Raw genomic sequence first — 23,396 nt, 5'->3', positions numbered from 1 at the left:
CTGCTGTCTGACTCTGGCCACACCCCTACTTCTGCTCTACAGGCTTTGTGGGCCCTTCCCTCTTTCTCCCCAAATCCAGCCCACGCCTTCTGCAACAGGTGCTCACTCTGGCACAGGCCAAAGGCTTGTCATGGCTTGTCTTGCTCCACTTCATAGTGGAGGCAGCTCATCCCTGTCTGAGAAATGCGTGCCAGCCCAGGGCGGCAGAAGGCCGAGGACCGCCCTGGGGAGAAGGGCTGTTGTGATGAACATATGGAGAAAGAGAAACAGATGGTGCAGGCCTGCGGGACAAGGCCTCTGAGGGACCACCGGGGTCTGACCAGACGCGTGTGCTGTTCCTCATGGCTCTTTCTTGTCAATCTCTACTCCCGAGAGTGTGGAGGGGACAAATGGGGACAGGTCTCCCGGGGGCTGAGGTCGGGGAGAACGACTGAGCGAGGCCCAGTTTCCGGAAGAACGTGCCTGTGGAGACTGGGGCGGGGACTTGGGACATGCCAGTGTGACTCCCGGCCCGTGGATGCCCCAGACAAGGGCACAACTGCCGTCTCCGGGTCCAGGGCTGGGTCTAGTCAGGACTGGATGGTCTTGCAGTCTCTGGGGCGCCAGCCCTTCGGCGTCTGCCTTCTGAAGGCCACATGTCCTTGCAGACCACCCTTGGAGCAAGGCCCGTTCAGAGCGCACTCAGAACAACTGAGTGGGTGTTTGGGAAGTGTCACCAGAAATAACCAAATCCCAATAATCATGTGAATATTTTGCCATTGACGGGAGACCAATAGTGAATATGGTTACATCTCCTCTCCTGGTTTTTACACGAAGGTGGCTGGCCAGCCAGCCAGCCGGCACTGTTCCTGTCTAGTTATAACATTGCCTCACTGTCTTGATTTTGCTGTCTTCTTGTCTTCTGTGTACTCTCGCATGCCAGTGTGTCTTTCCTGGGAGCTGTGAGAGCAAAAAAGGTTGTGTCTGGGTAGGAAGCCAGCTTCGTTCAGCACTGTGACGTGATGGCCTCTTTTGGTGACATGGCTGTTTGCAGACAGCAACATGGCCTTCACTGCCTTCCTACCTGTCATGACCCAAATACACTCAGGTACAAGGGCTTTGGGACCAAGTGACCACATGAGGGTCCTCAAGGATTAGACTGGGAAGTAGAGGTCTGCTCCAGAGGCTGAACCCATGAAGGTTAACCTGTTGATTTAAGTCCTAATTAATTTTAGCATTTAATTTTTTCATGTCTGGAAACTCCATTTGGTTCTTTTTCAGATGTGCCTCATGATTTCTGATGGTGTTCTGTTGCTAGCTCATCTTTGCAATTCCATCCTTTATTTTGGAAAAACATTTCATGCGTAACTCTTTGTGGCTATTGATTTCAGTATCTGAAGTGCGTGGGGGCGGGGCACATAAATCTATTGTTGGTTTCCTTCTGTTGACCGTCATTCATGGTTGCTTGCTTCTTTACGATTTGCTGTTTTTTAAGCAAACCCATATTTACATGATCTTAATCTGTAGGAATCCCGAAGGCCTGGGTTAAGGATTTTTCCACTGGATAGGATTTAAATCTGATTTTCCCAGAAGCCAGGTAATGTGACCATTCTTGGGAGCACTTTTGCTCACCTATGGGGCCTGGCTTTACTTGAAGACTGAGAGAGTTCCTTTTTGCTGTTGGCCCAAAGTTCAGTTTCCAGTGACAGGTCACAGGTCACAGGTCATGTTGGCCCATGCCCTCGGAGTAATGGTGTTCCTCCCTCTGCTTACTACTCCCTCCTCCCAGCTGGGCTTCCCCGCTGTGGTTGGTTCCTTTTTACTGGGGGTAAAGTGGATTTCCCCTACTTCAAGTGAACCCAGCAATGCATCCAAAAGTGTGTTTGATTCAGGATTTAGATGTGTTGCAGCAGAAGGGCTCCCTGACAATCTGGTCTGCTAGAGTCAGCAGTTCCATTGCTAATCTGTTTATAGTTCACTCACAAATATCAACAAATAGTTGATAGTTCACTCAACAAATATCCCGAGTACACACCATGTGCCAGGCATGGTTCTAGGTACCAAGGATACAGCCTCTCCCCTCCTGGAGCTTGCGGTCTGATTCCAGAAGGAGCCAGCCTCAGGGGTCCACTCCAGTCCATGGAACACACACCAGAGCGGCCACTTTATCTCCCATTCACTCTGAACTATTTCGTCCCTACTGGGCATCATGCAACAGGCCAGGCACCCGCGGTCCAGAGATAGACAGCCCTGTGCTTGGACGGCACTTATCAAAACTCGGACGGGGGGAAAGGGAAAAGAACCATTTCAGGGGGTTATATCACCACATAGAGGAGTATGTGTTCTGATGGAGATGGAAAGACAGGTGAATGAGTGACACTCTGCTTGGGGGTTGGCGGGGCGGGGGGGGGGGGTAGAGATTTGCTGAAGGAGGTGACATTTGAACAGCATCCGGGAAGATGAGTAGTTGTTGCCTGGGAAGGAGAAAGAGACAGAGACAGAGACAGAGAGAAGATCATTTCTAGCAGAGGGAAGGGTCTGGTTAAAGCCTTGCAGTCATGGAGGAGCCTGACGCATGTGGGAGCTTGGCTGGAGATGTACACAGAGTTTGCCCGGCTCCCAAGCCCGGGTGCCACCCTGGGTTCCCTTCCTTCCAGCCTCACACCGGGTCAGTGACCAAGTCCAGCAGCTTCTGCTTGGACTTTGCAAGTCTCTATCCGCTCCTTCCCATCTCTGCCCACTGCTTTCGTTCAGGCCTCGCCATTTCCTGCCTGCACCGGTACAGCAGCCTCTTAACTGGTTGTCCTGCCTCTGCCTTCATCCCCTTCCAGTCGTCTTCCACTCTGCTTTCAGGGTCCTCTTTCAAAGAGGAATATTTGGTCACATCACCCCCCCCCCCCCACTCGCAATCCTTAGCCGGCTGGAGCCGGAGAAAGTTCAGAGTTCTTGGATTAACCCAGAAGGGCCTTCATGTGGCCAGTTCTCCAGCCTCGTCTCCCATCTGCCCCTTCCTCCAGCCAATAATTTCTTATATCCCTTGGGCCAGCCCTACTGCTTCGCAGCTCAAGAAACCAGCCCGTGCCGCCACCTCTGGGAGGTTTTCTGACCACCCCCACCCCCAGCCTGATTCAGAGCCCCCTCCTTCATGCTCACACAGGACCCTGTGCACATTCTTCTTGTAGCATCATGCCATTGAATCATCATCGTGATCGCCTGTCTGCCCTCCCTGAGATCGTAAGCTCAGGGGACATGTGGGCAGAGGCTGTCTATTTAGCTTTGCACCCTTGGGCACCTAGCAAAGTGAGGAACACAGGGTAAACACCCAGCAGGTGTTTGATGAATCGATCCGCCCGGAGGGTCAGGGGTGGAAACGTGTGGGCTCATGCAGCTTTGGGTGTGTGTGGAGTAAACAAAACAGGCAGGGCATTTCTCTGGGCCATGAGAAAGGCTCCGCCACCTGATTTCTGATCGTGGGGTCTTGGTTTCCTCATAGGTGCAATGGCCGGCCTGAGGCTGGTTGCCGGCAGCTCTCTGCCGCTCTGACATTCTGTGAGTCTGCAGATGTGTGACCTGTGGAAAGAGGATGCTTTGGAGCAGTGGTTCTCAAAGCCTGTTCCCCAGATGACCAACAGCAGTGTCACTTAGGAACGTGGTTAGAATGCATATTCTCAGGGCACACTCCAGACCTGCAGAATCAGAAATCTGAGTGAGGTCGGAGCCCGGCAATCTGTTTTAACAAACCTTGCGGGTCATTCCAATGCACATGAAAGTTTGAGAAACAGTGGTTTAGAACAGCTCCGTCACCTGGCACAATTGCCGTGGACGGGGGGCGGGGGGGGGGGGGGCGAGGCATGGAGACTATTGCCACAGACTCCCAGTGGCCAAGAACCCGCTGCTGTGACTGGCTGCGACCCTGCACCACAGGCCAACCACACCAGTGGCCTGGAAGGATCAGGCATCCCCTTTTCCCAGGAGTCTGTGCTGGCCGAACCCAGAAACATCTCCCTTCGCACTTCTCTCCTTTCCTGCAGTAGGACACAGAGAAAGAGGGGTGCTCTGAAGCCATGGGAGGCTGGCTTGGAACACTGGCTTGGCCACGCAGATGACCCTGCACGTGGTACTCAGCCTCCCTCAGCTTTAGTTTCCTCAAAAACGGAGCTAATAATACCTCGTATGGCTGTTAGGAAGATCAAACGGTGCATATTGATGCTAAATAAAAATAGATCGTTACTGAATTTTACAGTGACTGTTATTAGGTCCTCCTGCCCTGAGCCTCAGCTGCCCCCTCAGATGGCATCTTCAGAGGCACCTCAAGGTTCCAAAATGCCAACCCATCCTTTTGGCTCCTGGCTCACCACGGGGGCCATTTTGCAGGTGAACCCAGGAGAGTACTTCCCTGCAGGGACACAACTAAAGTGGGTTGGTTGTTTAGGGGAGATCGCGGGTGGGGGGAGAGGCACGCTGTAGGAAGGAAAAGTGATATAAGGCTTTCATTTGATTTCCCAAGTCCCACTCCTTGACAATCAACAGCACAGGGCTAAAGTCGTTTGCAAGGGTATGGCTAGGCTGTTGCCCTGGAGGCAGTCACCTCTGAAGCTCCCTGTTGCTCTCTAACTGGCCAGGCTGGTGTTTTAGGGTCCTCCAGGATAGACTACCATTGTCCTTTGCCCTGGACAAGGAGGTGACCACAGGGGTCTGAGGTCCCTAGAACTCGCCATGGTGCCCAGCCTGCCCAGAGAAGGCCTCTCCCCACCCTGACCCCACCCACCGGGACAACCTCCAACCCCCATCTGCATCCCCAATACCAGGGGTCCAGGAGCAGAGGAAGGAACCAAGTTCAGGGGCCTCCCGGTGGAGAAGGTGGGTGCAGAAGTAAGTGTGGCAGTGAGGGGGAGACAGCCCCCTTGCAGAAACTCAAGGACGTGTCTCCCTGACGGAGCTCCCAGCAGCTGGGTCCTGAATGGGCACTGCCTGGCTTCCAGTAAAGAACGGACGCCCAGCCAGATGCGCAGCCTTGCCCCTGCCCGAGACGCAGGCAGAATCAGATGAGGTTGCTCAGCTCACACTTATCTCTCAGCACCTGAAGGAGGAAGTGAAGGCAGCAATTAATTGTACAAGGCGGGTGGTTTGTGCAGCTTAAGTTCAGATAAAAAGTTTAATTATCCCTAAACCCTAATACAAATTAATTAGCCTTCCATATTAGGAGGGTAAGCGTCCCTGCTCTTACCACAGCCCAGACATCACTGCAGATTACCGAGGATGTGACAGGAAAGAGAGGTGGACAGAGAGGCGCTGAGGACCTGAGCCCCTCCTGCTCCCGGGCGGACGGCCACCTCACGTGCCACAGGTGAGGTCCTGGGTGAGCACCATAGTTCATCGTACCTGGGAGTCACTCCAGGAGGGACTTTCTCTTCCCTTCCTCTCCTCCACTCTCAGAGCCAGGCTGGGGAGTGGGGGAAGGGAGTCCTTATTTGCATGAAGAAGGAAGACAAAAGGAAATAAGGCTAAGGCCTTAAATTTTTTTTTCTAGGCCATGACATTTTCTCTTTTTCTTTCCTCACCCCTTTCTTTCCTCAAAATTCCACAAAGAAAATAGGCCATAGATGCCAATAGCACTTAGAGAATCACTGTCCGCTCCTGCACCTCAGTGCTCCTGCCCAGGTGGGCCCCCGGGAGGCCGGGACAAAGGTCACTGCCCAGGACGATCCTTGCAGTCGTGATTAGCTGCTATTTAACAAGTGTTTACTGTGTAGCAAGCATGTAGTCTTTGCAACAACATTGCCAGGTATGTTTTATTCATTAACTCACACATTCCACCAACATTTATTAAAGTGTGAGCTGGGGAAGGAGCATGCTTGGATCTGCATTTTAAAAATGTGGCTCTTTGTGAATTTAAAAGGGAACAAAAGGGCAAGTGAGAAGGCTGGTTAGGAGGCTATGCTGACGTCCAGTCTAGAAGCAGCGGCGGTCTAGGCCCTGGATTTGTTTAATAAACACCAATAAAGTTCTTACTATGTGCCATTGAGCATTTTCCACATAGGACCTCGCTAATCCCCTGCAACAACCCCGTGAAGTGTAGGTACCACTGTGTTAGCAGTCCCAGGAGCTGTGGTCAAAGACGCTAAGTGGTTTGCTCAAAGTCACCCAGCTGGCAAGTGGCAGAGCCAGGATTCCACACGTTTAACCGCTGCACAGGACCACTGAGGCAGTAGAGACAGAGGAAGGGGTGAGCTCCAGCTGACTCCCCAGAACCCTCCCCACCACCATCCTCGTCCACCTGCCTACTCCCCGGAGGAGCAGGAAGTGGAGGACAGAGCAGGGCAATGGAAACAGACCAACCTAGGGTTTAACCCAGACGGTTCGGCCACTTGAGGAACTTACACACGTCACTGTCCTCCCTGGACATGGGCTCCACGTTCCTATGGAGGGTTAGCCCTACCTGATGGGGTTACTGAGAGACCCACGGGTGCAGGTAAAGTTCCCAGGGTAGGCTCCAGTACACGATTCCCATCCATCCTTCCGTTCTCCATCCCTTCTTCTTCAGGCCAAACGTTCCTGGCCCCTTGATCGTTTTCCCTATGAGAAGAGTTCCAGACAATTGACCATCCTAACTCTGGATGTGATCTAGTTAATCAATGTCCTGTAGAATATATAGTGCCCAGAACTCCACACAGCGGCCTAGAAGTGGTTGGCCCCAAGGGGCAAGTCTGAACACCTACTCCCTCTTTCTGGACATTAGCTGTTTAGCAGCTGCATTATGCTGGTGGCTGTGTCAAAGTTAAATTTCCCTGGTGATTTTTAACACGGATGGCTTTCAAGCTGGTTTTTCCCATCAGCTATACAAGTCATTGATTATTTGAATCAAAATGCCAGTGTTGTCATTCATCTTTGTTAGATTTAATCTGGCTGGTTTCACCCATGATTACAACCTGTTAAAATCCTTTTGACTCCAAAAGACCTCAATTCATAGTAGCGCTGTCATTTAGAAATGTGAAGAGCTTGCTTTAAAATAACCAGCAGTAGACAGAGAAAGGCAGATACTCTGTGATTTCGCTTAAGCGTGGAATCTAAAAAAGAAACCAAACGAACAACCAAAACACAATAGAAACAGCCTCATAGATAAAGGAAACAAACTGCTGATTACCAGAGTATCTAATGGATGAAATACGTGGGGTAGATGAAGGGGATTAAGAAGTACGAACTTCTGGGGCTCGTGGGTGGCTCTGTCGGTTAAGCATCTGACTCTTGATCTCAGCTGAGGTCATGATCTCACGGTTCATGAGTTCGAGCCCCGTGTGGGGCTCTGCGCTGACAGCACAGAGCCTGCTTGGAATTCTCTCTCCCTCTCTCTCTGCTCTTAACCCATTTGTGCTACCTCTCTCTCTCTCTCTCAAAATAAATAAACTTAAAAAAAAGAAGAAGCACAAACTTCCATCTATGGAATAAATAAGTCACGGGATGTAATGCACAGCATAGAGAATAGTCAATAAGGTTGTAATAACTTTGTACGGTGACAGATGGTAACTACATTTATCATGGGCATCATTGCGTGATGTATAAAAATATTGAATCTCTATGATGCATGCCTGAAGTGAATAGGATATTGTACGTCAGCCCTACTTCAATAAAGAAAATTAATTTAAAAATAATAATAACCAGGGGCACCTGGGTGGCTCAGTTGGTTGAGCGTCCGACTTCGGCTCAGGTGATGATCTCACAGTTTGTGGGTTCGAGCCCCACATCGGGTTCTGTGCTGACTGCTCGCTCAGAGCCTGGAGCCTGCTTCAGATTCTATTTCTCCTTCTCTCTCTGCCCCTCCCCTGCTCATGCTTTGTCTCACTCTGTTTCTCAAAAATAAATAAATGTAAAAAAAATGTTTTTTAATAAGAATAATCAGCAGTACCCTTATCAACACCACCATCATCATCATCATTATCATGGGATCCAAGTGGAAGAAGGTTAAAACAAAAATGCTGATTTGTTGGTGTGCAGAGTCCAAAGGATTGAACAGTGAAGCCATAGGAATGGTGAGAGTGAAGCCGGTCCCCAGAATTAGGGCAGGAACTCAGTCTCCATCACCCTCCCCTTTCCTCCTCTCGCCTCTACCTATGCGTCAGCCTGCTCCCTCTCTGACTACAGCCTGGCTTCTTCCCGTGGCAGAAAGCGGCTCCAAGGTTTTACTTGTTGCAGCGTCAACCTCCTTGAAGAGATTGGCCTCATCTCAAAGGCAAATATCCGGGGAAGGGAGAAAGTCGCCGGTATCATTAGCCAGCCGGGGGAATACACTTCACACCCACTGGGACGGCGAGCCGCAAAAGACAGTTACAAGTGGTGGTGAACATGTGGAGAAAGGGGAGCCCCAGTTTAGTGCTGCTGGGAATGCAAGGGTGCGGCCACTTCAGAGAACAGTTTGGCAGGCCCCCTCACTGTTAAACGTGGAGTTACCACGTGACTCCTCAAAACTTGTGTGCGAACCTGCAGAACAGAATTTATTCATTTATTCATCGTAGCCTAGAAGTGGAAACAACCCAAAGGTCTACCCACTGATGAACGAAAAAGCAAAATGTGGGACATCCGTACAAGAGGATGTTTCTCGACAATAAAAAGGGATAAAGAAGTGACACCTGCTACAGCAAGGATAAACTGTGAAACCTTAGCACATCACGCTAAGTGAAGGAAGGCAGACGAGAAAGGCCATGTATTGTATGATTCCATCTATATGAAATGTCCAAAATAAGGAAACCCGTAGACACAGTAAGTGTCTAAAGTAGTTTAGGGGTTGCCTAGGGCTGAGGGGGGAGAGGTGTGGAATGGTCACCTACTCCTATGGGTGTGAGGTTTGGGACGGGGGTGATGAAAATGTTCTAAAATTAGACTCTGGGATGGCAGCACAACTCCATACATACACTAAAGCATATTGAATCGTATGATTTTAAAAATTTTTTTTAATGTTTATTTATCTTTGAGAGAGAGAGAGCATGAGCAGGGGAGGGGCAGAGAGAGAGGGAGACACAGAATCTGAAGCAGGCTCCAGACTCCGAGCTGTCAGCACAGACCCCGACGCGGGGTTCAAACCCATGAACCATGAGATCAAGACCCGAGCTGAAGTCGGACGCTCAACCAACTGAGCCACCCAGGCGCCCCTGAATTGTATGATTTAAATGGATGAATCATATGATATATAAGTTATATGTTAATAAGGCTATTAAAAAAAATGAATCCAGGAAAGGAGCTCATTGGCCCAGCTTGAGTCAGATGCCTCCTTCCAAACTTGTTAACTGCACCTAGTGGCAGCAGGGGTGTAGGGGAAGGTTTGTAAGAGTACGGCAGCTCCTCTGGACGGAGGTTCTGTCATAACAATGGGGGGGGGGGGCCACAGTTCCTAAATGGGTAGGCTATTAACAGACAAAACAATAGGTGCCCAGCGCACTGGCTATTTATAGAGAATTTACATTTACCCAGAGACAACATTAAGTGCTTCTCCTGAATCATCTGATTAATTATTACAACAAGCCTGTAAGTTAGATATATAAAACCTCTTTTATATTGGTAGAGGCTCCGCTTAAATAACTTTCCCAAGGTCACTTAACCAGTAAGTAATGCGGGGCTGGGGATCAACCTGGGACCTGTCTCCGGTCTCCTCTCTCAATCATTAGGCCATGCTGCCTCCCTCTGGCTTTATATAAGTTGTTGAAACATTCTGGAACACACCACTGGAGACCTGGCTTTAGATTCATTCTTTATTTCATTGACTTATTTACCCTTTCACTAAAGGAGACGCTTGTAACACGAAAGCCGTGAACTTCCCTTGCTGGCATAGGACAATCTTTGGGAAGGGTCAGAAGACTGGAGGTGTTTGTTCAACCCCTACCGACCACACTGCTATCCACACCCGTTCCTCCAGCTTGTCAAGGGTACGAAGAACTGGGACGAGAGCACACCTTGCTAAAATCACGACCCGGCGGCCTCCTGATTCGCCAGCCAGTTAACCCTCTCGAAACAAGAAATAAGGTTAATTTGGCAAGTTGCGTGCTTAGTGAGCAATACAGCTAATTTTCCAAGCGTTCGCAAGCTGTCCACTTAATATCTGCTCTCAAATTCTGCCAGCAGTTTCGTGGCAGAATTGATGGATGCCAAGCCTGTTGGTCTGTGGTTTCTCGGACTTCCTTGCCTCCTCTTCAGAAATATCAATACAGCTGTTTTTGGCCTCCAGTCTCTTGGTATTTCTGTGCGGCGCCATGGTTTCTCGACCGTCATGGGCCGTGTTCTGCAACTCCATCTAAACATCCCTCCTGTCTCCTGGGGTGCGATCCAGGTGCGCCTGTGATGTGCCTCCACTGAAGACAGCTGGGCCCTCGCCTGCTCTCCCCTCCCCTGCCTCAAGCTCCTCATCCTTCTTCCCCACATTTGTCCCGGCCTTTCTCAGAGGAAGCCTGGTCTCCTGGGTGGGAAAGGCAGAGAGCGCATGGGGAGCTTGGTTCTGTCATCTGTTACCAGTGGACCATCTGCGCCAGCAGCAGGCAGAAAGCTCTGCTCCTTGTTCTCTCTTCCAGTGGATAAAACCACCTTTCTGTGTCCTGAGCATTTTTCACCACCTCAGTCACCCGAAAATGTAGCCTTTCTGACGCTGTGCTTCCATACTCCTGCCATGCTTCATTTCCACCCATGGTCATGAGCTCGATGTGCACCTCTCCGTCACAGGCCGGAAAGCCCCAGTAACATGATTGGCCTCTACGGGCAACCCCCTTTTCTTCATCGTTGGGATTATTTGAACTTGAGACAATCAGCTGTGCTTTTAGAGTTTCGCAGCAACAGAGACCACAGAGGCAGCTTGAGGCAGGGCAAAGGGCGAGACGCTGAAGGAGAAGGAAGGAAGGAGAAGGAAGTGCCTTCTCCAAAGAGGAACCTAATTCAGAGGGTGTTGAGGGGCTTCCGTGAGGTCACGTATTCACTCACCAAATGTCTGTCAATGGCTGGCATTGCCTCCCAAAAGCCCCTGGGTGCTCAGGAGATGAGGACCTCACACTTCTGAAACTGTTCACCCTATCCCCTTCCACATCCTCTCTGCATCCTCCGGACACCTGGGTCCCCTCAGGACAGGTGACTTTGAGCCCCACAATTTCAGTGGCATCAATTCTGGTCACCCTCCAAACACGGAGAGGGCAGGGGAGCGGGGAGATGGTGTCGTTGGCTTTGGCCAAAGGAGACATCAGAGCTCTTCACTTAATAAGGCCTTTAATTTATCTCAATAAAGAAGAGGCTACACACTTAACCACTGTGGAGAGTACCTTATTGATTGGAGGAGAGAGGCTCTGGCCTGCCTGCCCAGGGATGCGCGGGAGCCAGGCCAAGCCGGTCCCCGGGGGCAGCCACCAGGGTGTGAAGTACTTATGAGAGGTCCTCTGAGCTCTGAGAGGCACCAGCACTGTCCCAAAGTGGCTCCGCGGCTTCCGGGGCTGGGTTTTGGAGCTCACGGTTGCCCTCCAAGACAGTGTGGTTGGTGGGAAAGAGACGAAAGCCATAGGAGTGGGTTTTAATGCCAGCCGTCCCCCAGCGTGGGCAGTCCATCTGCCGGTGAGCCCGACTTCCTGTATCTGCACAATGGGGCCAAGGACTCCAAGCTCACAGGGTTCGCGGAGCTCATGTGAGGTAAGTGTGCAGGAGTGCTTTGTGCGTGGTGAATCTCCACGAGGAGAGGGCGGTTTTCTTACGTGTTATTTTGATAGACATACGTGAGATGGTGCTGCTTTCCTTCCTAATACTCACCCATGGCTGCTCGCTGCATTTGGGACAAAATCCATACTCCGTGTGGTGACCTCCACCTCCTTTTGTACAACCACCCTCCCCGCCCGCCCCACCACCCGCGGGTCTGTAATCATTCCCGCAGCAGGCCACGCTCCCTCTTGCCTCAGGGCCTCTGACTTTCTGTTCCCTCTGCCTGGCACACTCTTCCCCAAGTGTGTCCCCTGACCGGGATCCTTTACCTTCAGATCTCAGCTGAAATGTCAGCTCCTCAGAGAGGCCTGTCCTGACCACGCTCCTCACACCTGGAACAGCACCTGTCTCTATTCTCCTCCTAGAAATAAAGACAAGTCAGTGTTTTTATGTGTTCACTCACTTGTTCATGGTCTTCTGCTTGTAGGTTGTTGGCTCTGGGAACACAGGGATCTCGTCTGTTTTTGTTCAGTGCCAGGTCATAGCAGGCACATAGTAGGCACTTTAAACAATTGTTGAATGAATGGATGGGTGGGTGGATGGATGGATGGATGGATGGATAGGTGAGTGATGGGCAGGGATATCTGGCTTGTTTCCCAAGTGACCCCTCTTCCTCACAGCTGTTTCTCTCTCTCTCTCTCTCTGTGTCTCTGTCTCTGTCTCTCTCTCTCTCTCAGATATGGAGATATGGTGCCCAAGACAATTGCAGGGAAGATTTTTGGTTCCATCTGCTCCCTGAGTGGTGTTCTGGTCATTGCCCTGCCGGTTCCTGTGATTGTTTCCAACTTCAGCCGGATTTACCACCAGAATCAGAGAGCCGATAAACGCAGGGCACAAAAGGTAAGCCTCAGCCCTGGGAGGCTGGGAGACAGCACCAGACAAGGGCCTGGCTCTCTGCTTTGTGCCGCTATCACAGTCAGGTCGCCAGGCCTGGACTGCCCGGGTGGATCCCAGCACAGACAGCCCCTGGCTTTGGAAGGTAAGGCAGCTTTGTGTCCCTCCCTCCCTACCAGTGTCCTGCGTTCCAGCTGCCAAGTGCAACAGACCCTCATTTATCCATAAGCTGATGATCTCCCTCCTGGATGTTCCACGCAGTTTCCTTGAGCCCAGGTTTCCCCTTCAAGACCTCAGCCACCAACACTCAGCAGTGCCTGGGCCCCTCCCTCTCCCTGCCAGGAGCTTACTGGGGAACGTCATTGCTTTCCAATACCCTATGACGGCCTATACAAAACATCCGGACAAAACGTAAATGTGCTGAGAAGAGAATGAATACTCAGGAAGGGGAACATCCTGAAGCCACTGAGCTCCAGAACAAACGGCACGACGGACGTGGGTCACCTCAGGGTGTTTAGGGTTAAGGCGCAGAGGTGCAGCTGAAGACCGGGAGGACCACTGCCCTGAGAAAAGTGTTGGCGGTGTCCAGAAGGCAGGTGTGAGAAGGCAGGGCAGGTGGGTGCCCTCCTTCACTCACAGAGGAAGGGAAAGCTCTGATAGCTTTAGTGCACTTTTAGGGCATCCGGCTAGTGAATTGCCAGATTCCTATCAGGAAAAGGGAGGACCAAGGGGGGGGAGGGGGGGGTTGTTCATTTCTCTTCTGACCTGGGCTGAAATAGGGTACCCCTTAACCTCCAGGGCGTACGGTCAGAGCCTTTCTGGGTACAGTGGACAGGGGAGACCTTGTTGAAAGAGTCACTTATGGGGCGCCTGGGTGGCGCAGTCGGTTAAGCGTCCGACTTCAGCCAGGTCACGATCTCGCGGTCCGTGAGTTCGAGCCCCGCGTCGGGCTCTGGGCTGATGGCTCAGAGCCTGGAGCCTGTTTCCGATTCTGTGTCTCCCTCTCTCTCTGCCCCTCCCCCGTTCATGCTCTGTCTCTCTCTGTCCCAAAAATAAATAAACATTGAAAAAAAAATTTAAAAATAAAAAAAAGAAAGAGTCACTTATGGAGGCCTGAGATTTCGTGTCCTTATTTTACTCTTCCTTCTCCTTTCTCCTTCCTTCCTTCCTTCCTTCCTTCCTTCCCCCTTCCTTCCTCCCTCCCTCCCTCCCTTCCTTCCTTTTCCTTCCTCCCTCCCTTCCTCCTTCCTTCCTTCCTTCCTTCCTTCCTTCCTTCCTTCTTCCTTTCTCTCTTTCCACAAACATTTTCACACCTACTGTGTGTCAGGCCCTATGCTGCATGCAGCTGGGTAGTTTTCTCACCCCCTGATCCCTGCTACTGGCCTTCCAGCAAGCAGGACTTCCTTGACATATCAGAAAAATCCAGAATTTCAGAACATATCTGTGTATGCTGACTGAAACGAAGTCACAGAGTTCATGAAAGTTCTGAAATGTATGGTAATTTACGTATAAAAATACTTAATAATATATATTATGCAACTATATCATGAATCCAGTTGGCTCCCACTTCTAACAGATCCCCTTGTGTGTGCCCTTGTGGTCACCCCCTCCGCCTGTGCTGAGGTGCCTTTTGACTTATCTTGACCTGGGTCTGTAATGTTGCCAGCCTGCCTTAGGTTCATCTTCTTGCTCCGTGCTGTCCTCTCCATCCTCTCCAGCACCCATTTCCTACCTTTTTGCCCAGGGTCCAAGCTTTCCCACCCCCACCCCCTGTAAGCCATCCCAGAAATAGAAGTCTTATCTTGTTCCCTGTTCAAGTCAGCTGGCAAATGTGAACAATATCTAAATTCATTATGCTGTCCTAAAGAAAGGGCTACAGGAAAACTAGGATCTGCCTTCTAAACCAAGGAGCCTGAGGCCTTGAAGAGCCGGGGGTCCTATAGCAACCCCCCCCCCCCACCCACCCAGGAGCTAAGCTGAAACAGGTGTTTGGTCTAGTGGGTGAGGGTCCAAGGAATCCCCAGCTCACACACTAGCCTCCTGCTGTGTCCACTCAGACTGGGCTTTAGGCCGCTCCTGTGGCTCCCTTGCCCTCTGTGCCCTCTGTGCCCTCTGTCCCTCAGAGCATCACATCCCCTGCCATTCTGCCCCTGCCAAGAACAGAACAGTGGTCCTTTCCCGTGGAACTTTAAAAAGCCCACCCCATACAGAAGGGATCAGCCTTGGCCTATCCCTCCCTCTGGCTGCTAAAGATGATCCTCCCTCCCTTCTGCCTCCTTCCCCACCCTCTTCTCTCTCCCTCTGAAATCAGAGTAAATAGTTACAGTGTTTTCACCTTGCCTGGATACTGTCTCTCCTCAAGGTTGCTCAACTGTCTCTTTCACCTTGGGCTTCTTCTGAGAGGCAAAAAAAAAAAAAAGAATACAAGAATACCGCCTGCTTCCAGCACTAAGCCTGTCACCATGAGGCAAGGAAGGCAGGTACAGAGGATGTAGTGACGGTGGAGAAATGGGACAGGCAGGAGGTCATGGAAGCTGAGAATTCTCAGCCCAGACCACATACTCAGGAGCTAGACAGCCCTGAGGGTTAGCTCCAGTCCACTTGCCTCAGGTGTAAAGGAAATGCTTAAAAAGTTATCATCCTTTCCTGTCACAACTGGTTTGCTTGGGATTGTTACTAAAATGGCTCCGTGACCATTTGCTTCAGAGACTAGGTTCTCGAAGCCGCGTGAATTGGAGACCAAGTAAGGAGGTCTAGCAGCGGACAGAGAGAGGGGAGCATGTGGAGTGGGAGGGTTTTTTTCAGTGGAGATTTTTATTGAGATAATTATAGATTCACATGTAGTTATAAGATTATCACAATCAGGGTATGGATGTTGATACAATCCACCAATCCTATTCAGACTTGCCCAGTTTTACTTGTACTCATTGTGAGTATGTAAGTGTGTGTGTGTGTGTGTGTGTTTGTGTGTGTGTGAAGTCTGATACAGTTTCATCACCCATGCAGGTTCATGCACCTGTCACCTCAGTCAAGGTGCTGAACGGCTCCAATCCATAAGGGCTCCTCTCAGCCTACCTCTACCCTGTCCCTAACCCCTGGCAACCATTTATCTGTCCTCCATCTACATGTTTTCCTTTCAAAAACGTTACATAAATGGAGGTAACCATTTGGGAGATTGGTAACCGTTGGGAGATCGGCTTTCTTTTCACCTCACGTAATTCCTGGAGACTCATCCAAGTTGTGTGTGTCAATAGTCCATTCCTTTTTCTTGTTGGGCAGTATGCCATGGCATGGATGTATCCCACGCCACGGGATTATAAGAACCACGTTTTTAGCTATTATAAAGTACTGCGAACGTTCACGAACAGGTTTTTGTGTGGACGTAAGCTTTAATTTCTCTGGCATGAGTGCTTGGGAGTACAGTTGGCCGTGTTTTTGTGTGGCTTTTCCGTGCCTTCCTCTTTTTCCTTCTTCTGCCTCTCCCAGGGCAAGAGATGTCCATACTCATGGCCCAGTAGCATCTGCCAGCCAGCTAGGAAGTGCTTCCTGGGGCCTGACAGATTCTTGAGCACAGATGCATCTGGAACCATACCCAGAGGGACAGCATCTTCCTTCCAGACCTCTCCTTCAACCCTGGAATCTCCATCCCTGTTGAAATTGCAACTTCCTGGGCTTTGCTAATCTGGTTTAGAAACTTGCTGGCAGGAGTTGAAATTGAGGGAAGGAGGAGGGGGATGTTATGGAGGCAGCATTTGACCTGAAGGTTGGAAGACCCTCCAGCCCCACTGCCTGGCCCTGGAGAAGTTACTTCCCCTCATACCCTCAATTTTCTTGTCTTTAACGTAGCCTAGGTGATGCCCACATTCTCTTTTAACCTCTCACGTTGTGCTTATGACCAGGGGAGGAGAGAGAAGCTGACCAGTCCGCACAAGGATGAGCCCACCACAAGGGCCTTACTGATGGATTTCTGACCAGCTGTGAGGGATCTTCTTCCTTCCTGGGTCTTCACCAGCCTTGCTTGAGCTCCTGCTCAGCTCACAGCTCTGTGTTAGACGCTGAAGATAAAAATACCCATAGGCCAGACTCGGGCTCTCAGGAGCTCAAAGTCAAATGAGAAATCCTCACCAAATTTCATGTGCTGGGTATGGTTCTGCAAATACATTGCAGACCTCTTTATCCTGTGTGGGAAATGATTAAACAGCGTTGTGCATTTGATATGACAATCTGTTGCTCTAATAGAGCCCAGGGTAAGATAAGATTAAAAGAAGTGCCACAAAGGAGAACAGGAGAATCTTTCATCTCTTGAAAGTAATGAAGACAGACCCCGGATCCGGGAAAGGTCTGGCTCTAAGTGGTGCAATCAAATTATAGAAGGCAATAATGAGCTTGACACAAGCGGATTTCCATATGCAGCTCTCAATACCCAGTCCTCACCCAAGGCAATAGCAGCCGCATCCTCAAATGGTGGGCAACATGCTTGAACGTAGACATCTTGGCCGAGGGGAGGGCTGGCGCGGGCTCCCCAGGGAGGAGACCTGGAGCTGGGATGAAAGTTCTTTCCTCAGAAGAAGAGGACTGACAGGGCTTACTCACCATCCTTTCTTGGCTGGATTCCCCTTTCCATTCTCTCCATCCAGAGAAGCCCTCTTCCTCAGATTCCCAGGTAGATCTTCCGGGCCCAGGTCCTGGTCTCGTGCCCATATTTAGAAGCCAGGAAAGGGAGTTGAGCTGTCCCCACAGGGACACGTAGGCCACAGGAAACAAGAGATACAGTGTGTCCTTTGTGCTTCTATTGACAGCCTGGATCTGACTCCCTAGCATCTTTTGAGCACGTGAACCAGCCAAGCAGGACACTTGGAAGGGACACTCCCCCGTGCTGGGGAGAGAGTGACGAGAAATGGAAATTGCCACGATTTTCCAAGGGCGCTGGTCCTGCCCAGTGTCCATGCCGAAGTTACAGGGGACTTCCGCAGAGGCAGGAGGAGGGACCCCTCTGCCCCAGGATGGGTCTGTGAGTCCGTGGGCTCTGCTCCCAGCGGCAAGGACCTGGAGCCGGCCCTGGATCTCCAGGAACCCGGACTCTCGCTGCATTTTCTTAAACCAGCAGGAAGCCCTCTACCCTTCCTTTCTCCCTCTTCTCCCAAAGACTCTTCCCTTTCAGCCTCCCTCTGTGGTTGTGCTGCAGTCATGGTGACACTGATTATGGTCATTAGGAAGGAAAAGAACAGCAGCATGTTCAGTGTGTCCAGCCTCCCGGGCCTCTGCAAGCAAGACAGATGCACTTGCATTGAGATACCGGCCCTAGTTGTCCTAGTTAAAGCCAGAGTGGCATATGAAAATGTGCCCCACCCCACCCCCCCGTCATACACACACCGACCCCCATGTCACATGCACCTGCTCTCATTCCCCCAGACACACGTGACAAAAATATACATGTATTGGCACATCCATGCATGAATCCACTCCCCAAAACCGAAATGCAACTTTAAGTACACTTATTAATTTAAAAATTCCTAGGCATTGGGTACATATCAGTGAACAAAACAAGAACTCCTGTCCTCAAGGAGTTTACATTCTGGGGGGACAGTTGCAAAATAAACATAGAAACCAATTACTACCTTAGTAATAAGTGCTAAGGGAAAAAATAGAAAGAAGGGAAGATGTTAAGAAGTGGTGAAGGGCACATATGCACACACCTTGCTTTCCTCATAATTAACTGATCCTTGGGCACCTGCTGGATGGGGGGAACCGCACTGGACCCTAGGGGACAATCGGGAGAGCTGTAACGTATGCTCCTTTATACCTCTGGCAGTCTAGTTAGAGATGAGACATACTCTAATGTGATACTGAGTAGATAAAGGTCATAAAGCTTTTGGAAGGAGGGAGGACTTTGATGAGTGGTATTTCTCCTGCCGGGATTCCACCAGGGCTCTCCACCAGAGAGACGAGTGGAAACCCCCAGGAACTCTGACTAGGACCAAGCTGCACTAAGTGGGTACACAGAGTCTCAGACCCGGTCCCAGGATCTATAAACAGAGATCCGTGCGGCCGGGAAGAAGCCACTTCCTCCCCTTCATCAGACCTCATCTGGGATCTCAGCCGTGCAGGGGCAGCCCGCTGCCTCTGGCTTTTCCTCCCAGGCTTGTTGTCTCATTTCTCAGTCTCGCTCACTCTTTTTTCTCTGCCGATTGCAGAAGGCTCGCCTGGCCAGGATCCGCGTGGCCAAAACGGGCAGCTCCAATGCCTACCTGCACAGCAAGCGCAACGGACTCCTCAATGAGGCACTGGAGCTGATGGTAGGCACCGGCGGGACCCGGGCTGGGGAGGTGGGCTTGCTCTCTCTTCCCAGGGGCACCGCCACCCCAAAGCCCCAACACGAACCCTAAGGAAGACATGTTTCCAGACTCTCCAGGGAGCAGCCCCGTCCACAGACCTCTCCCATAGGATTATCACCACTACCCCTAACCCAGCTGTAGACCAAGGGCCGCCAGCCCGAAAGCTAGCATGTTCTATGATGACCCTGAAATTTGGTCCATCCCGATTTTTCTGGTGCTCTCCCACCTCCTGTGGAGAAGTGAAGTGATGGAGACGGGAAGAGTCACCAGCTTCATCCTTAGCCTTTTTTTTTTTTTCTTCCTAGGGCACCCCAGAGGAGGAGCACATGGGCAAGACCACTTCACTCATCGAGAGCCAGCACCACCACCTGCTGCACTGCCTGGAGAAAACCACTGTGAGTCCCAGCCCAATGCGCTTCTTCTCACCCCTACCCCCGACTCTTTTCTGAGGGCCAGAACTCACAGAGAACTCTATGCGAATGGCCTCACCCTGGGCCCAGGCTTCAGAAGTCGGAGTCGCCTTTAGATCCAAAAAGTAGCAATGGGTTCTCTGTTAACCCTCAGGGGGAAAACCCCAGTGAGTGGGGCACAGTCACCCGGGTAGAAGGCCAGCTCTGTCCTGCAGCAGCGCAGGAGGTCGGTCCCCCCACCCCCAGCCTTTCTGCAGACCCCTACATAGTCCCCATAGCCCACTTTGTGATCACTGAGAGCTAAGGGCTCCGCCTCTCCGTTTCTCAGTTCCAAAGGCCATCACTCTTCAAAACTAAGGCTGAATTTATCCTAGATTGTTACAGAAGAGTGGAGAAGGGCGTCAGTTTTTGTCCTATCCCTCGGGCTAGGTTGCTGCAATTTGTGAGTCCTTCCTTTGCTCCCTACATAGCTCTTAGGACAGAAGACAGTGAATGAAGGAGGCAGTGCCTACATTTCTGTGGCCAAGGATGTTATCAGTACAACCGCTTCTTCATCACCCTGTGGCTCCCAGGGAGTTCAGACTCCACAGGGCTTATTGTTAAAATAGAGCCGTGGTTTAGGATGCCGTAGCTGGAATGTGGCATGATGCTTGTGCCTCACAAACAGACTGAAAGGAAGGGCAGTGGGACCAAGCCTGGACCCTTGGCAACAAGTGTTAGGAATAGCAGGGAAGAGGAGAAGTCAGGGTGGACAACCAAAGAGAGACACGGTGAAATCCTTCCCCGTTCCTTTGTAGGCCCTCCCTCCCCAGAGAGCCCATGATCAGGGCTCAGCACCCTAAGGAAGGACCTTTCTACTTTCCGAATGTTCCATATCCTGGCCTCTAGATGCAGGGGGAATAGATGTTAGATACCTCCAAGTATGAGCCAAATGTGGACACTATGGATGGCAGTTGAACCCAAAGAGGGCTTCCAAAATGGGAAAGTACTCTGAAAACCCTAGTTTCCCGGATTTATCAACTATGTCTGACGGTCAAGAACTGTACAGGTGCAACTAGAATTTCTCTCAAAGACTCGGAGCTTGCCAACGGGATAGGCCCGGATCCAACTGCCCTTTCCGAGTTGCATGTGCTGGGTGGAATGTGTCAACTGAAAGGATGTGGGTAAAAAGATTTGGGTTTGAAGGGCTGGAATGTTGGCATTGAAGAAATGAGGCTTTGGGGCCGGAGGGACAGAATGCTGGCATTGAAGGAGTGGAATGCTGGATTTGAGGGATTGAATGTCGGACTGTGGGGGTGGGGGGCTGGGGTGAAAGAGACGGAATGCTGGATTTCGGGGTGGGGGGGCGGGGAATGTTGGGATGGAGGGACTGAATGTCGGTACTGAGCTTGGGAATGCTGGAATGTACAATCAATGGTGTTTTTATCTTCTGTTGGCATGTTGTCCTGTAGGGGTTGTCCTATCTTGTGGATGATCCCCTGTTATCTGTACGAACCTCCACCATCAAGGTATAACTTTTTAAAAATTCAATTGATGTGTTTTTCTCTCTGATTCTTCTGAGTCTGTGGATTTTCCTCCCTTCACCCCCCGGTCTGGTTCTCTGCATGTGCCATTGGTTCTTCTGGGGCTTATTCCGACCTCTACTGCCATACCCAGTACCAGCTCAGGCTTTTTTTGTGCCCGACAACCCGACTGCCTTTCTGATTCCCTCTTTGGACCTCCCTGAGGGCGCGGAGGGGGTGGCGGAACGTGGCACCCATGTTGCTATCCCCTGGGCATCCGTGTGCCACGTTCCGGCCCCGCAGGGACTCCTGGTACTGGCTGCCGGGGCTGGTCTCTCTCTGTACGCTGTTCTCATGCTCCCTCTCCCCAGACTTTCTCCTCACACTGGCGGCCTCGGCCAGACCGCTCATGCCATAGAGTTTTAGTCACCTTGGCGAAACAGCCGTTTTTTAAGTTATCCTGGGTTCAGCACCGGAAGGCTGTTGTTAGCATCCCTTCCCATGCTTACATTAACGACTTAGGGAATCCTGTGCCTCCGGATATATTAGGGGTCCGTATCCCGTAATCAGGTGGGGGGGGGGACAGGGGGAAGCACCGTAGTTAAAAGAAATCATAACCCTGACATTTTGACCCCACGGGCCTCCAAGAGTAAATAAAGCCCTCTCAATTCCGTGAATAATCCAGGGCTTTTAAAAGCTGATGTCTCACACTAACCCGAGATCCGTACGGATCTCACCCATTAGATCCAACCTAGCGTTAAAGACTGCCTAGCATACTGGCTACCCAAGGCCAGTGACTCCTTGTCTGCCGCTTCCAGGAGGTCGTGTGCAAGCCCTGCCAAGCAAGGAAAGTCTGCTTCTAGCTCTAAGGACACCACTACACCCCTTCAGGCCCTCTGTATCCCTTCAGCTCAGAGTTGCAGGTGGAGTTATTGTCACAGCAGGATTTAACATGCAAGCCCCGCCCTTCTGTCTCGTGGCCAGGGCTGCCAATAGGAATCTTTTTCCTTCTTCATTTGGTGCCTGTGGGACATCGCCCCTCTGGGATGCTTATCGGTGCTCCGCGCAGCTGGGAGCCTTCCTCTCAAGGCCCAGACAGAGACAGGCGGCCCCACGGGGCATGGGGGGCTCATCCCCCTCCTTCCCGTCTCCTCTTCCTACTTCTCCTCCTGCTTCCCGCAGAACCACGAGTTTATAGATGAGCAGATGTTTGAGCAGAACTGCATGGAGAGCTCGATGCAGAACTACCCGTCCACAAGAAGTCCCTCGCTGTCCAGCCACCCGGGCCTCACCACCACCTGCTGCTCCCGCCGCAGTAAGAAAACCACACACCTGCCCAATTCCAACCTGCCGGCCACTCGCCTGCGCAGCATGCAAGAGCTCAGCACGATCCACATCCAGGGCAGCGAGCAGCCCTCGCTCACTACCAGGTGGGTGGCTTCCATCCCTGCCAGTCCCCAAGGCTTGAGTCGCGCCAGTCACAGAAGGAAACAGTCTCCGCGTTAGGAGACCCTCCAGCCCTCCCTCCCCCTTATCTAATGCATCATCCTTGCAGGTTAACCCAAAGGCTCTTCAGATGCTTGGGAGGATACCATAGCAGGTTTAGGCCCGATGTGGGGTTAGATACCGGAAGATACCAGAAACAGTAACTGGCCATGGTGGGGGGGGGGGGGGGGGGGCGGGAGGAGGGGGATGTACCCCAGTGCAAAGAATGGACTGTTTTCTCAAGGAAACAAGTGTCACAGTTGTGTTAGACATGGCTCATCTCAGGCTGCTGTTGAACCACAGACTGACCTTTTTCTTCCTTTCTCTGCTTACACTTTAGGCCACTTCCCACTATCTCCAGTGAGTGGCAAGGAATTCAGGGAAAGCAAAAAATGCCACAAATGATAGGTAAACAGTCGTGGGAGGGGGTACAGTCTAACGTATCCCCTGAATTCCAAAGCCTAGCATACGTGACTTTGCAATTGTTAGAAATGACCATTAGAATGGGTAGGACAGGCTAACTACCAAAAACGGAGACAGAGGGACACTGGAGCTTCCTCCTAGTTACCATGAGCTAGACATGTCGGAGTCAAGGACTCTTTGGGACACCAGCAAGAGGAACCATCACCAACTCTTTATTTTCTTCTTCTTCTTCTTCTTCTTTTTTTTTTTTTATCCCAGTCGCTCCAGCCTTAACTTGAAAGCAGACGACGGACTGAGACCGAACTGCAAAACATCCCAGATCACCACAGCCATCATCAGCATCCCCACCCCACCAGCGCTAACCCCAGAGGGGGAGAGCCGGCCGCCCCCTGCCAGCCCCGGCCCCAACACGAACATTCCTTCCATAGCCAGCAATGTCGTCAAGGTCTCCGCCTTGTAAACCCACTGGACAGAGGGCCGGCGCGGGGAGTGGGAGTGGAAGGGGCTGGCATGTTGGTGAGTGGCCAGTGGGACCACTCCCTCCCCATCCTCGCTATCTCTGCCTGCCCTGTTGCACCCCTCGCACTGAAACTTGTGCCTGGAAGGAAAAGGAGGCAGCAAAGGGGCACCCGAGGTTCACTGCTGCTAGCACGGACGGACGTGGCTGTGGCTGTGGCCCTGTGGTCCTGCATCTGGGGCCAGAGGAAGTGGGG

General features: G+C 51.4%; 1 protein-coding gene and 1 long non-coding RNA gene across 4 annotated transcripts in view; one reads left to right on the top strand and one right to left on the bottom strand.

Moving 5' to 3' along the window:
- The window catches only part of KCND3 (potassium voltage-gated channel subfamily D member 3), a 208,805-nt gene extending 185,409 nt beyond the window's left edge, over nt 1-23,396 (top strand). For 2 of the 3 annotated variants that reach the window (XM_040471303.1, XM_040471304.1), the window contains 6 exons: nt 12,372-12,534; nt 18,723-18,824; nt 19,169-19,258; nt 20,725-20,781; nt 21,958-22,205; nt 22,942-23,396. In XM_040471303.1, the coding sequence (XP_040327237.1) occupies nt 12,372-12,534; nt 18,723-18,824; nt 19,169-19,258; nt 20,725-20,781; nt 21,958-22,205; nt 22,942-23,143 (862 nt within the window). In that variant the 3' untranslated portion in view covers nt 23,144-23,396. The remainder of the gene's footprint in view (nt 1-12,371; nt 12,535-18,722; nt 18,825-19,168; nt 19,259-20,724; nt 20,782-21,957; nt 22,206-22,941) is intronic. The other variant, XM_040471305.1, reaches the window with a different exon arrangement.
- Nucleotides 327-15,624, bottom strand: LOC121027687 (uncharacterized). The gene is made up of 3 exons (XR_005788866.1): nt 15,516-15,624; nt 15,418-15,422; nt 327-338 (listed from the first exon to the last, which is right to left on the bottom strand). It is a non-coding gene; the product is annotated as an uncharacterized LOC121027687 (long non-coding RNA).

The sequence above is a fragment of the Herpailurus yagouaroundi genome, unplaced genomic scaffold, assembly GCF_014898765.1.
Source record: "Herpailurus yagouaroundi ecotype Mexico unplaced genomic scaffold, PumYag 77, whole genome shotgun sequence".
NCBI lineage: Eukaryota > Metazoa > Chordata > Mammalia > Carnivora > Felidae > Herpailurus > Herpailurus yagouaroundi.
Note: the sequence above shows the minus strand (reverse complement) of the source record. Positions and strands in the feature narration are given on the sequence as shown.